The 13,273-nt window shown below is 38.3% G+C and overlaps 1 protein-coding gene across 4 annotated transcripts in view; it reads left to right on the forward strand.

Annotated features, from left to right (window-relative positions):
- Positions 1–13,273, forward strand: part of RAD17 (RAD17 checkpoint clamp loader component) — a 34,015-nt gene that overhangs the window by 15,053 nt on the left and 5,689 nt on the right. For 3 of the 4 annotated variants that reach the window (XM_035014587.1, XM_035014589.1, XM_035014588.1), the window contains 6 exons: positions 2,641–2,752; positions 5,710–5,895; positions 7,837–7,922; positions 8,044–8,190; positions 10,468–10,617; positions 12,898–13,018. In XM_035014587.1, the coding sequence (XP_034870478.1) occupies positions 2,641–2,752; positions 5,710–5,895; positions 7,837–7,922; positions 8,044–8,190; positions 10,468–10,617; positions 12,898–13,018 (802 nt within the window). The remainder of the gene's footprint in view (positions 1–2,640; positions 2,753–5,709; positions 5,896–7,836; positions 7,923–8,043; positions 8,191–10,467; positions 10,618–12,897; positions 13,019–13,273) is intronic. The other variant, XM_035014590.1, reaches the window with a different exon arrangement.

Genomic DNA, 13,273 nt, shown 5'->3' on the forward strand with positions numbered 1-13,273 from the left:
CTTCCCCCCACTCATGCTCTCTCTCTTACACTATCTCTCTTTCAAATAAATGGATGAAATCTTTAAAAAAAAAATTACATTTCCTTTTTGGCAAGTAATCCAAACTAGAATTTTTCAAAAACAAATACTCTTCTTGAAACAATTTTAAATTAAAGAAATGTATTCACAATAAAAATGAAGTTTATTTGGAAGAGAAAATTCACAGATATGAGCAAGAAAATTTTGTAAAAGAATAATGAAGAGAGACTTGCTGTCTATGTATTGGAACATAATGTAAAACTATAAATATTACAAGCTGTGTACTATTGACACAGTAACGGACAAAAGGAAGGATTCAGTAAGACAGCACAGAAATAGATCAGTATGTGTAAATGGCAATTTTCTGTATAATGGAAATAGTATTTTACATCACTGGGGAAAGAGGAGACTATTATAATTAATAAATGGTATTTGCACAATTGGATATCCATATGGAAAAACATAAGGTTGCATCTTTATACTATGCACAAAAATAATTTCTAGGGGCGCCTAGGTGGCTCAGTTGGTTAAGCCTCTGACTTGATTTTGGCTCAGGTCATGATCTCAGGGTCCTTAGATGAGCCCTGCATTGGGCTGTGCGCTCAGTGCTTGAGAATCTTGCCCTCTGCCCCCTCTCCCCTTGCGCATGCACTCTCTCTCTCTAAAATAAATAATCTTTAGAAAAATAATAATAATTTCTAGGTAGATTAAAGATCTTATTGCAAAAACCAAAATGACAATAGTATTTTTTTTTTAAGATTTTATTTATTTATTTGAGAGAGAGAATGAGCAGTAGGGAGGGACAGAGGGGAAGAGAGGGAAAAGCGTACTCCCTGCTGAGCAGGAAGCCTGACCTGGGGCTCCATCCCAGGACCTGGAAATCATGACCTGAGCGGAAGGCAGATCCTTAATCTACTGAGCCACCCAGGTGCCCCAAAATGAGAATAGTATTAAGAAAAAGTACTGACTTTGGTTTGAAGGAAAGTATTCCTAAGTAAGAAACAAAAGCCCTAAAAACATTGGATTTACTTCAAAAAAATGAAAAGCTTAGGAAATGATAGAAGGCATGGTAAGCTAAGTTAAAAGACAAGCATGAGAATGGAAGAAAATATTTGCAAGTTATGTAACAAAGTATTAACACATGAATATATAAAAATGTGCCTACCTAAAAAGGCTAAAAACGGGTGCCTGGGTGGCTCGGTTGGTTAAGCATCTGCCTTTGCCTGAGTTCATGATCCTGGAGTCCCAGGACCGAGCTTCACCTTGGGATCCCTGCTCAGCAGGGAGTGTGCTTATCCCTCTGCCCCTCATCCCTCTTGTGCTTTCTCACTCGCTCGCTCGCTCTCTCGCAAAAATAAATAAATAAAATCTTTAAAAAAATAAATCAATAAAAATTCTAAGAACAGAGAAGCCAATACACAGAGTAATACAAATGGCTATAAACATGAGAGGTGTTTGGCCCTACTAGGAATCAAAGAAAATTAATACTTAAACCAGACACCATGGGGCGCGTGGGTGGCTCAGTCATTAAGCATCTGCCTTCGGCTCAGGTCATGATCCCAGGGTCCTGGGATCGAGCCCCACATTGGGGTCCCTGCTCGGCGGGAAGCCTGCTTCTCCCTCTCCCACTCCCCCTGCTTGTGTTCCCTCTCTCACTGTCTTGCTCTGTCAAAAAATAAATAAAATCTTTAAAAATAAATTAAATAAATAAACCAGACACCATTTTTCATGTATCAGTTTGCAAAAGTTTTAAGAGATCAATAAACAAGATTGCCAAAAATAAAGAAAAAATGGGCACTCTCACATACCACTGGTAGAAAAAATTAAATTAGGGGCGCCTGGGTGGCTCGGTTGTTAAGTGTCTGCCTTCGGCTCAGGTCATGATCCCAGAGTCCTGGGATCGAGCCCCACATTGGGCTCCCTGCTAGGCGGGAAGCCTGCTTCTCCCTCTCCCATTCCCCCTTCTTGTGTTCCCTCTCTCGCTGTGTCTCTCTCTGTCAAATAAATAAAATCTTAAAAAAAAAAAAAAAAGAAAAAAATTAAAATTAGTAATTGTTAGAGACACTTTGGAGGGAATTTTCCTTCTACACAAATATATATATCTTTTTTAAAGATATATTTATTTATTAGAGAACGGGTGCATGTGTGCACAAGCAGGGGGAGGGGCAGAGGGAGAGAATCTCAAGCAGACTCCCACTGAGCATGGAGCCCACTGCAGGACTCAATCCCAGGACCCTGAGATCATGACCTGGATTCAACTTAAGTCATGTTGTCAGTAAACCATTAGGAGTTTCTTAAGGTGGAGAGGGATAGATAAATTTTTCTGGTCTTATACTTGAACTGACAAGGGAGTAATAATTCGTATATATGTATGGATATATATTATAGTAAGAACTTCAAAATATAACAGTCCAAGTAAATAAGTAAAATTATTTTATACTCTTGAATTTATCTTAAGCTATGATAAATCATTGACTTTCTGAGCAGATTGGCGTTTAACATGGAAGCTTTTTAGCATCTTTAAAAGATTCTAATGTACTTTTTCATTTAGTTGAGAGAATGAGGGAGTGTTTTTTTGGTTTTAGAAACTAGTTTTTTAAACTTTAATATTTTTCATTTTAGAATGGAGGAAATATTATTATCCCTGATAAAAGTTCTCTAGAGTTGCTCTGTCAAGGATGTTCTGGTGATATCAGAAGTGCAATAAACAGCCTCCAGTTTTCTTCTTCAAAAGGTAACTATGAAAGATAAATTCTTACTGCATTGTGTAGGCGACTTTCTCTTAATTGTTCATGAATCTGAATCAAACTAAACATTTTAACTTACTGATATATATCTCCATCTACTGTTCTTTTTGAGACCGTTCTATAAAATCATGTATGTACACGTACATACACACACCCCTGTGAATATGTCATTGTATATATCTGTGTACCTGAGACAAAACCTGATTGATTTATGTGGTTTGCTACTTTACTTTTTAAAGTTAATTTGGATGAGACTTCCTGGGTGAAAATCCTGGCTCTGCCGTTTACTGGTGAATAATCTTGCAAATGACAATCATTTTGTGCCTGCATATCCTCACCTTTTATATGAGAACCTCTCTTACAGACTTGTGTGAAAGTGAGTTAATACTTGTAGAGTGTTTATTCCAGTGCTTGATATATATTAAGGAGTCAGGAAATGGTCAGCTATTAATGAATTTTAATTCATTAATGGATGGCTCTGTTGGTTAAGCATCTGACTCCTGATTTCAGCTCAGGTCATGATCTCAGGGTTGTGAGATCAAGCCCCACATGGGGTTGCATACTGGGCATGGAACCTGCTTGAGGTTCTCCTGTCCCTCTCCCCGCTGAGTGCATGTGCATGTGTTCTATCTCCAAAATAAATAAATCTTTTAAATACATAGTATTTTGCTTACGTAGATTTACTTTTATATTTTTAATTTGTATGATATATTTAATAAATTGACTTACCTTTGTTGTAAAAAAGGTGCAGTGTCATGCTATATTAAAAGAGATAGCACAGGGGCGCCTTTGTGGCTCAATCGGTTAAGCATCTGACTCTTAATCTTAGCTCAGGTCTTAATCTCAGGGTCCTGAGTTCAAGCCCTGTGTTGGGCTCCACGTTGGGCATGGAGCCTACTTAAAAATAAGAGAAAGTGGCGCCTAGGTGGCTCAGTAGGTTGAGCGACTGACTCCTGATTTTGGCTCAGGTCATGATCTCCTGGGTCATGGATGGAGCCCCATGTGGGGCTTGGCGCTCAGCAGGGAGTCTGCTTCAAGGTTCTCTCCCTCTGCGCCTCCCCCTACTCGTGTGTTTGCATGCTCGTTCTCCCTCGCTCTCAAATAAATAAATCTTTTTTTTTTTAAAGATTTTATTTATTTGACAGAGACACAGCGAGAGAGGGAACACAAGCAAGGGGAGTGGGAGAGGGAGAAGCAGGCTTCCTGCGGAGCAGGGAGCCCGATTCAGGACTCGATCCCAGGACCCTGGGATCATGACCTGAGCTGAAGGCAGTCGCTTAACCAACTGAGCCACCCAGGCGCCCATGTCTTCTGTTATTTTTAACACAAACTGTTGAGGTTTGTATGGCTGCCGCATAATGCCTGCCGGGCATTCAAATACACATCTTTCCAATTCGCAAAGAAAAAAAAATTTTTTTAAAGATTTTATCTATTCATGAGAGACAGACAGAGAGAGAGAGAGAGAGAGAGAGAGAGAGGCAGAGGGAGAAGCAGGCTTCCTGCGGAGCAGGGAGCCCGATGTGGGGCTCGATCCCAGGACCCTGAGACCATGACCTGAGCTGAAGGCAGACGCCCAACGACTGAGCCACCCAGGCGCCCCTCAAATAAATACGAAAAAATAGAGAAAGAGAGAGATAGCACATGGTTTCTTGTACATGGTTCTCATCAGAAAACATTTAACAAGCACCCTACTTGATGTTTCACATTGAAAAATTGACCTTGAAAAATTAAAAGCCATCTTTGGAGCTCTCAAAATCCACCTGCAATCCTAGCATCTACCTACAAATATAACCTGTTTGTTTAGTTTATATCTTTTGTTTTTCAAAATAACTGTAGAGAAGAGTAAATAGGCAGCGTAATACAACCGAAACCAGAATTCTGCTTATTCCTATAGAAACATAAGTGTAAATGGTGCTTAGGTTCACTACTGGAATTATGGGTTGGGAAGGCTGAAGTAGGCCAGTCTGCAGTCCTGTCATTTATAACCTTATTACTCTGAGCTCAGAAATTTTAAAGGGAAGAAAATATTTTTTGAGTGGGTCAGGAACTGTATTAGTAAGCATATATTGCTTCATTTAATTCTTGACCAGCTTAATGAGATAAACAATAATAATCAAACCCAGGGCGCCTGGGTGGCTCAGATGGTTGAACGTCTGCCTTCGGCTCAGGTCATGATCCCAGGGTCCTGGGATCGAGTCCCGCATCGGGCTCCCTGCTCCTTGGGAGCCTGCTTCTCCCTCTGCCTCTCTCTCTCTGTCTCTCATGAATAAATAAATAAAAATCTTAAAAAAAAAAAAAAAAAAGAATCAAACCCAGATTCGATGTTCTTTTTGCTCTTCCAGGCTACTTTTCTTAAGTGATGCATTCTGAGTTTTGAACAGTAGATTTACCAATGAAATTTCAACACAGGCATATTCATAAATTAAAGACTCCCCAAATCAGTAGAGAGATAATACAGAATAGTTGTTGAACATGCACTACAGAACTGTACTGCCTGGATTCAAATCACTTACTAGCTGATGACCTTGAGGCAGTTACTTAATCTCTTTTTATGTCCTACTCCTGTCTTTGATGTGTGTAATAATAGTTCTCACCTAATCAAGTTATTTTGAGGATTTAGTTGGCTAATACATATCATACACCAAGAACAGTACCTTGCACCAGCAGTACCATGAGAATTCAAAATGATAGGCCTATATTAGAGAATGTGTTTATGGATGAAAATTTGAAATCTGTGTCATAAGGTACTTTTAGATGATGTTTTATTCCATTTTAATAGTGTAGCAACCCAAAGACAACTGAGTTCACAAATTTTGTAATTACGGTTTATTAGAAAAAATATATTTTAATTTGACTATTTAGTGTAACTTACATAAAATGTCAGTTTTATTTTTCATATTTTAATTTTATTTTCAATATTGTCTCTTGGGTGTATATTATTTAGGAGAAAATCGTTTATGGCCAAGGAAGAAAGGAGTGTCTTCAATAAAATCAGATGCTGCGCTGTCAAAATCAAAACAAAGGAAAAAAACTGATAGGGTTTTTGAAAACCAAGAGGTCCAAGCTATTGGTGGCAAAGATGTTTCTCTTTTTCTCTTCAGAGCTCTGGGGAAAATATTATATTGTAAAAGTAAGAAAATCTGATATGTTTTTTAAAAAATCTGTTAGGTATTAGTCTTACAACTGAAATTAAATACCAGCTTTTGAAAATGTCACATATTTCACATCTAGGGCTAGGTCTGATACTGTTTGGCAAGGCCTAAGACCTAGCCAGTAAATGTATGTAGATAGAGTATTTTTGGACTATGGACAGGACTAAATGTAAAAACTACTGTAGACTATATCCATGTCTGTAAATCTTATTTAAAAGTATAGTTTGCTGCAGGTAAGACATCAGTTTCTCTAGAATTTTAGTGGCAGGTGTTGGTAGCCCAAAGCCCTCTTAGGCTTGAACTCTGGACACCAGGACCCTAGACAAATTGCCAGGTAGCTTCAGGCTTCTTTGGAACTCCTTACATTTCTCTTTACTACCTGCCCTCTCCCCAGCCAGAAATGTTCTGTTTCCCTCTTCTTTCTTTAATGCCTGCTTCCCCTCAGTCCCTCCACTCGGATCACTGATCTCTAAGCTCCCAGATTGTTTTTCCCTTCAAAAAAATCCCAGACTTCTGTTTTTCATGTAGAAAACATCAGTTCTTAGTCTGCGGATCCTGAAGGAAGAGAATTAGGATTGGGGGTGGGGGGTGGGTGGGCATCTGACATGCCTTTATATAGATTGAAACAATTCTTACCAAATTTTGAAGGAAACTGTTGCTGTAGTTTGGAACCGTTTTATCTGTTATAGCACAAAGTAAATCATCATAATGGACCATTGAGAAAAGTTATATGTGTCATGTCCTTAATTTCCTCTCAGATAGTTTTTCAAACCTCTTGTAAAATAGCTGCTTCGGTGGATCACAAACAGTATGTGGACAGACATTTGTTGAAGCTTCATGCTTATCACACCTCTTATTATCTGAGACTGTTTTCTGGTTGCCAAAAACCTAGCTGTTTTAAACAGCTGTTTTTAGGGCGCCTGGGTGGCTCAGTTGGTTGGGCGACTGCCCTCGGCTCAGGTCATGATCCTGGAGTCCCTGGATCGAGTCCCGCATCGGGCTCCCTGCTCAGCGAGGAGCCTGCTTCTCCCTCTGACCCTCCCCCCTCTCATGTGCTCTCTCTCTCATTCTCTCTGTCTCAAATATATAAATAAAAAATCTTTAAAAAAATAAATAAACAGCTGTTTTTATCGTCCTATAAAACTCGAGTGCCTCACATACCTGTTTTCCATCTTATCTTCCTTGCCTCTTTGTCTTCTGTTGTTTCTCTATTTCTGCTTCATTGTCTTCTCACTCCAGGCATCCTTCTTGTTTTAGGCTAATATCTCTCAGTTTCTTCTTTCCAGATGGTTGAAAATTTGGGATTTCTAAATGGAAACCTTCCTGCCACCTGAACAAAATGAAACAGGGACACTTAGGTGGAAGTAAGATGCACCTCTGTCCTTGGGTCTCTTACCTCCGAACCTCAGTGGCTATTCCCACTGATTCTTTTCCTTCTATTTTTTTGTTTGCCTTCTCAACATTCATTTATAACTTCTTGCATCAAGGAACAGGGTTCCTGTTGTCCCATGCAGAAAGCAGCCTCATCCTACATAGTAAAGAAAATAGTAAAGATTTTTATATTGAGAATGAGGATCAAAAGAAGAAAGCAATGCAGAGCTGAAAAGGTGAAATGTTGCAGAGTGCTTTGTGAGTTGGAATATTTTATTTCTAGAAAAGCCATAATCCAGACATCAGAATTCTAATTTGATTTTTTAAGAATAGTGATAATGAGACAACTCATTTTATATACAGCAGCAAGGCACTGTAATAGTGAGGTAACTCACATAAGCCTCCACTTACTTTGTTTTTTTATTTTTAACATCTTGCTTAGTATGTTTGGTATTATGTGCCTAAAGTTTTGAAAAAACCTTCAAATGAGTGGTTCTATGTAACTGTAGGTGGTGGTATTTTTAATAATTCCAGAAATTTTTTTATAGGAGCATCTTTAACAGAATTGGATTCCCCTCAGTTGCCTTCGCATTTATCAGAGTATGAGCGGGATACCTTACTTGTTCAACCTGAGGTAAAGTCTTTAATTAAACATTTAGTACTTTTTACAGGATATATATTATTTACATTTATGGATGTATACATTTAACCACTGCATTTTTGCCTAAATTATATGTGTTTGCTTCTTTTTATAGGAAGTAGTAGAAATGTCACACATGCCAGGAGAGTTATTTAATTTATATCTTCACCAAAACTACATAGATTTCTTCGTGGAAGTAGATGATCTTGTGAGAGCCAGTGACTTTCTGAGTTTTGCAGATACCCTCAGTGGTGACTGGAATGTAAGACCATTTGACTAACTGTTTTTGTTTATGAATGTTTCCTCAGAATTGAGAAAGTTTACTTTTATTCCTCATTTGACATCTTACATAACTTCTTTTTTTTTTTAAGATTTTATTTATTTATTTTTGAGAGAGAGAGCACGAGCAGGGGAGAGGGGCAGAGGGAGAAGCAGACTCCCCACTGAGCAGAAAACCCGATGCAGGACTCGATCCCAGGACCCCGGGATCATGACCTGAGCCGAAGGCAGACGCTTAACTGACTGAGGCACCCAGGGGCCCCTTATGTAACTTATGTAACTTCTTAATAACAATAATAAAATTAATTCATCCAATCCAGTGTTTGTAATGACAGTGGTTAATCTGACTTTTTTGGTGATAACACTAATTTTTTCTAAAGTTATTTTCTGATTATGAAATTAATATATATATTCAGAAATTTTGACAACCATTGAAAAGTAGAAGGAGAAGTGTGCTTTTTATACTTTCTTTTACTTTTTAAATAAATTTTTTTACAAATTTGAAATTATTCACTGTAAAATTTATATTTTTCCATAACATTCTAACACTGCTCTGACCAATGTAATAGCCACTAGCCACATACGACTATTTACATTAGGTTAAATTAAATTTAATTTAAAATTCAGGGGCGCCTGGGTGGCTCAGTCGGTTAAGTGTCTGCCTTTGGCTCAGGTCATGATCTCAGGGTCCCTGCATCGGGTTCCTTGCTCAGTGGGGAGTCTGCTTCTCCCTTTCCCTGTACTGTTTCCCCCACTTTTCTCTCTAGCCCTCTGTCAAATAAATAAATACAATCTTTAAATAAATACATAAATAAGTCAATAAAATTCAGTTCCTCAGACAGACTAGCCACATTCCCAGCATTTGATGGCTACATGTGGCTAGTAACTACTGTGTTAAACAGCTACTGTGTTGAACAGTTTGTTAAATAACAGAACATTTCTGTTACAGAAAGTTCTTTTGCACAACACTGTTTTTGATATGTTAATGTTTCTATATTATAAATATTGAAATAGCATTAATAATTAAAATTAGGAAAGATACAATAAAAAACATGTATGATATGGTTTCTGTGTTATATTTAGTTTCACTATTCAGCAGTTGCATTTGCTTAATTTTTCTTATATTCTTTTTTATTTTGAAATTTTCTAACCTATAGGCAAGTTGAAAGAATAGTATGATGAATGCCTGTATAGCCTTAGCTTTTCTTCACCACTTTTTCATATTTTGCCACATTTGCTTAACCTCTGTGTGTTTATACACTTGTTTTGGCCCAATAATTGGAAAGTAATAGCAGGTACCACATCACTTAATACTTAAGCATGCATAAGGACAGTGCCCTATTACAACCACAGAATGTTTATCACACTTAAGGAAACTAGCATTAATTCAGTAACATTATCCTTATTCTGATTTCATCAGCTGTCTGGGTGGTTCAGTCGTTAAGCATCTGCCTTCGGCTCAGGTCATGATCCCAGGGTCCTGGGATCCAGCCCCGCATCAGGCTCCCTGCTCAGCAGAGAGCCTGCTTCTCCCTCTCCCACTCCCACTCTCCCACTCCCCCTGCCTGTGTTCCCCCTCTTGTTGTCTCTCTCTCTCTCAAATAAATAAATAAAATCTTTAAAAAAAATGTATTTTAAGGGGAACCTGGCTGGCTCAGTCGGTAAAGCATGCAACTCTTGATCTCGGGGTTGTAAGTTTGAGCCCCACATGTAGAGATTACTCAAAAATAAAATCTTAACTTGATCTTAGCCAAAAGGCTAAGAAGCAATAAAAAATAAAGTCTTTTTAAAAAAATGTATTTTAAGTTGTTTTCACCACCCGCATCCAAGATCCATTCAGAGTTCACACATACCAGTTAATTGTTGTGTCTCAGTTGAATTTGATTTAGGTAATTTTGTAGCATATTATTTTCAGGGCTTTGGTAATATTGGAAAAAGTGAACATACATTTGGGGCGCCTGGGTGGCTTGATTGGTTGAGCAACTCTTGCTTTCAGCTCGGGCTGTGATCTCATAGTTCATGGGATAGAGCCCTGCATCCACCCCACGCTCGGCAGAGTCTGTTTGAAGATTCTCTCCCTCCGCCCCTCCCCTCACACATGTGCACACTCTCTCTAAAATAAATCAATAAATCTTAAAAAAAAAAAAAGTGAACATACATTAAGTAAATCTGATTAGTGGTTTTTTGGTGTCAGCAGTACCAATAGCACTGCATTGTAAATCTCTTATTTTCTTTATTTTACATTTTGTCTCCTTTTTAGACACGCTCTTTACTCAGGCAATATAGTACATCCATAGCTACGAGAGGTGTGATACATTCCAACAAAGCCCGAGGATTTGCTCATTGCCAAGGAGGAGGATCAAGTTTTCGACCCTTGCACAAACCCCAGTGGTTTCTCATAAATAAAAAGGTAAAAAAAGAATTGTGTACTTTTAATAGGTAAACTTTATGGTGTGTGAATTATATCTCAATAAAGCTGTTATTTCTTTATAAGTTTTATAAATAAAAAGTGTTTTATTATAGTAAGCAATAGTTGCTAACAGCCACAATTTTCTTAGAATTATAGTAAGACATAAAAAGGATGGTCTTTTTTTTTTTTTTAAGATTTTATTTATTTATTTGACAGAAAGAGACACAGCGAGAGAGGGAATACAAGCAGGGGGAATGGGAGAGGGAGAAGCAGGCTTCCCGTGGAGCAGGGAGCCCGATGCGGGGTTCGATCCCAGGACCCTGGGATCATGACCCGAGCCGAAGGCAGACGCCTAACGACTGAGCCACCCAGGCGCCCCAAAAAGGATGGTCTTAAATGCCTCATTATTTTTAAGGAAAACACTCAAAATTTGAAAACATTATCATACTTATTAGATGATTATTATTGAATTCACAGTATCATTATAATTATCTTTTAGTTTTAATTAAAAATAGGGGCACCTGGCTGGCTCATTTGGAAGAGCATGTGACTCAATCTCAGGGTCGTGAGTTCAAGCCCCACGTTGGGTATAGAGATTAATTTTTTTTTTAAGATTTTATTTATTTATTTGACAGAGAGAGCAAGAGAGCACAAGCAGGGGGAACAGTAGAGGGAGAGGGAGAAGCAGGCTTCCCGCGGAGCAGGGAGCCCGATGCGGGGCTCGATCCCAGGACCCTGAGATCATGACCTGAGCCAAAGGCAGATGCTTAACCATCTGAGCCACCCAGGTGCCCCTAGAGATTACTTTAAAAAAAAAAGGGGGGCGCCTGGGTGGCTCAGGCCGTTAAGCGTCTGCCTTCGGCTCAGGTCATGGTCCCAGGGTCCTGGGATCGAGCCCCGCATTGGGCTCCCTGCTCCGCGGGAAGCCTGCTTCTCCCTCTCTCACTCCCCCTGCTTGTGTTCCCTCTCTCGCTGTGTCTCTCTCTGTCAAATAAATAAATAAAATCTTAAAAAAAAAAAAAAAAAAAACTCCCTTAAAAAAAAAAAGGGAAGGAAAAATAAATCCTTGACTTGCCTCTCACCATCTAGATGCATTATTTTACCTAATGTGCACTTAGTTTCCACAGCTTTAAATGTGGAGGATTGGATTAGAAATCAAAAATAGATGGCCCCCCATGTTGAATACTGCACACAAAAAGATTTTTTTTCGTGAATTTCCAGTCTTTTAAAAAATGAGCATGGTAATTAAAATTCATATATGGATTTCTGGCTCAGAATTCCTGGACTCTCCTGAAAAGAATGCAAAGTAAGGCAGCACTGGCCTATATTTTTACATGGCAGCAATCTGATCAAGCCAAGTAGCATCTGCCCCTTGAAGATGGGAGTGGTGGGTACTATTTTCCCCAGCTGTCTCACTGCACTGATTTATATACCCACCTGTCTCCTACAGCATCTGAATTTGTGGTCTCTGGACTACATTATCTCTAAGATGTCTTCCAGTTCGTAAATCATATGGCTAAATATAAGCCTGTAATTCATTACCTAACATTTTTTCCAACAGATTTCTTGGAGAATTTCATGACTTTTAATCAATTTATGTCCCTTATTGACTTGCTTTGCTTTTTATAGCATGAAAATTAATTTGCCTTATAGTTACATACAGATTGTCTCTGTAAAGCTGTAAGCTCCTTGAAGGCAGATTGTGCTTCTCTCCTCCTCAGCCTACTAGCATTGTACCCATGTTAACTGAAGAATATATATTTTTTTACTGAGAAACAATATCCTCCCATAATTTATGATGTATGCTCATAAACAAAATTCCTTTCATTTTTAAGTTTTTTTTTCTTTCTACCTTAGGTCTCTTAAAAAATTTTTATTGCTGGGACGCCTGGGTGGCTCAATCTGTTAAGCATCTGCCTTCAGCTCAGGTCATGATCCCAGGGTCCTGGGATCGAGTCCTGCATTGGTCTCCCTGCTCTGCGGGGAGCCTGCTTCTCCCTCTGCCTCTGCCTCTCTCTCTCTCTCTCTCTCATGAATAAATAAATAAAATTTAAAAAAAAATATTCTTATTGCTATTATGTCAAATATGAAATAGTTTTATAGGTAAAATCCTTTATTAGGTAAGGCTAGGACAGTAATAAAAAACTAATTAGATAAACTCTTAAAAGTATGTGGTATATAAACACAATTTGTGATATAGTAAACTTAGTTTGTCTAGGGATACATCTCCATATTTTTTTACTTTAGTTTTCATTTCATCTTTTTTTTTTTTCTGTACAGTATCGGGAAAATTGCTTGGCAGCAAAAGCACTTTTTTCTGACTTCTGCTTACCAGCTTTATGCCTCCAAACTCAGCTGTTGCCATACCTTACCTTGCTAACCATACCAATGAGAAATCCAGGTAATAACATGGGTTTTTAGTTATCCCAAGAAGTAGTGTTTTATAACTTTATCTTTCTGTAGGTCAACTCGTTGCTATATTCTAGTGAGCTAAGTTTTTTTCCCTTTATTTTTTGATCCAGAATACGTGTTTTTGATTTAAAAAGGAATAAAGCAATACAGAAGTATATAAAGTAAAAATTAAAAGTTCCCTATAACCACAGGTAATTCCTTTTGAAAGGTTGGTGTGAATTCTTCCAGACTTTTTTCTGTGCGT

This window comes from Mirounga leonina, unplaced genomic scaffold (genome assembly GCF_011800145.1).
Source record: "Mirounga leonina isolate KUSES-001 unplaced genomic scaffold, KU_Mleo_1.0 Mir_168, whole genome shotgun sequence".
Taxonomy (NCBI): Eukaryota; Metazoa; Chordata; class Mammalia; order Carnivora; family Phocidae; genus Mirounga; species Mirounga leonina.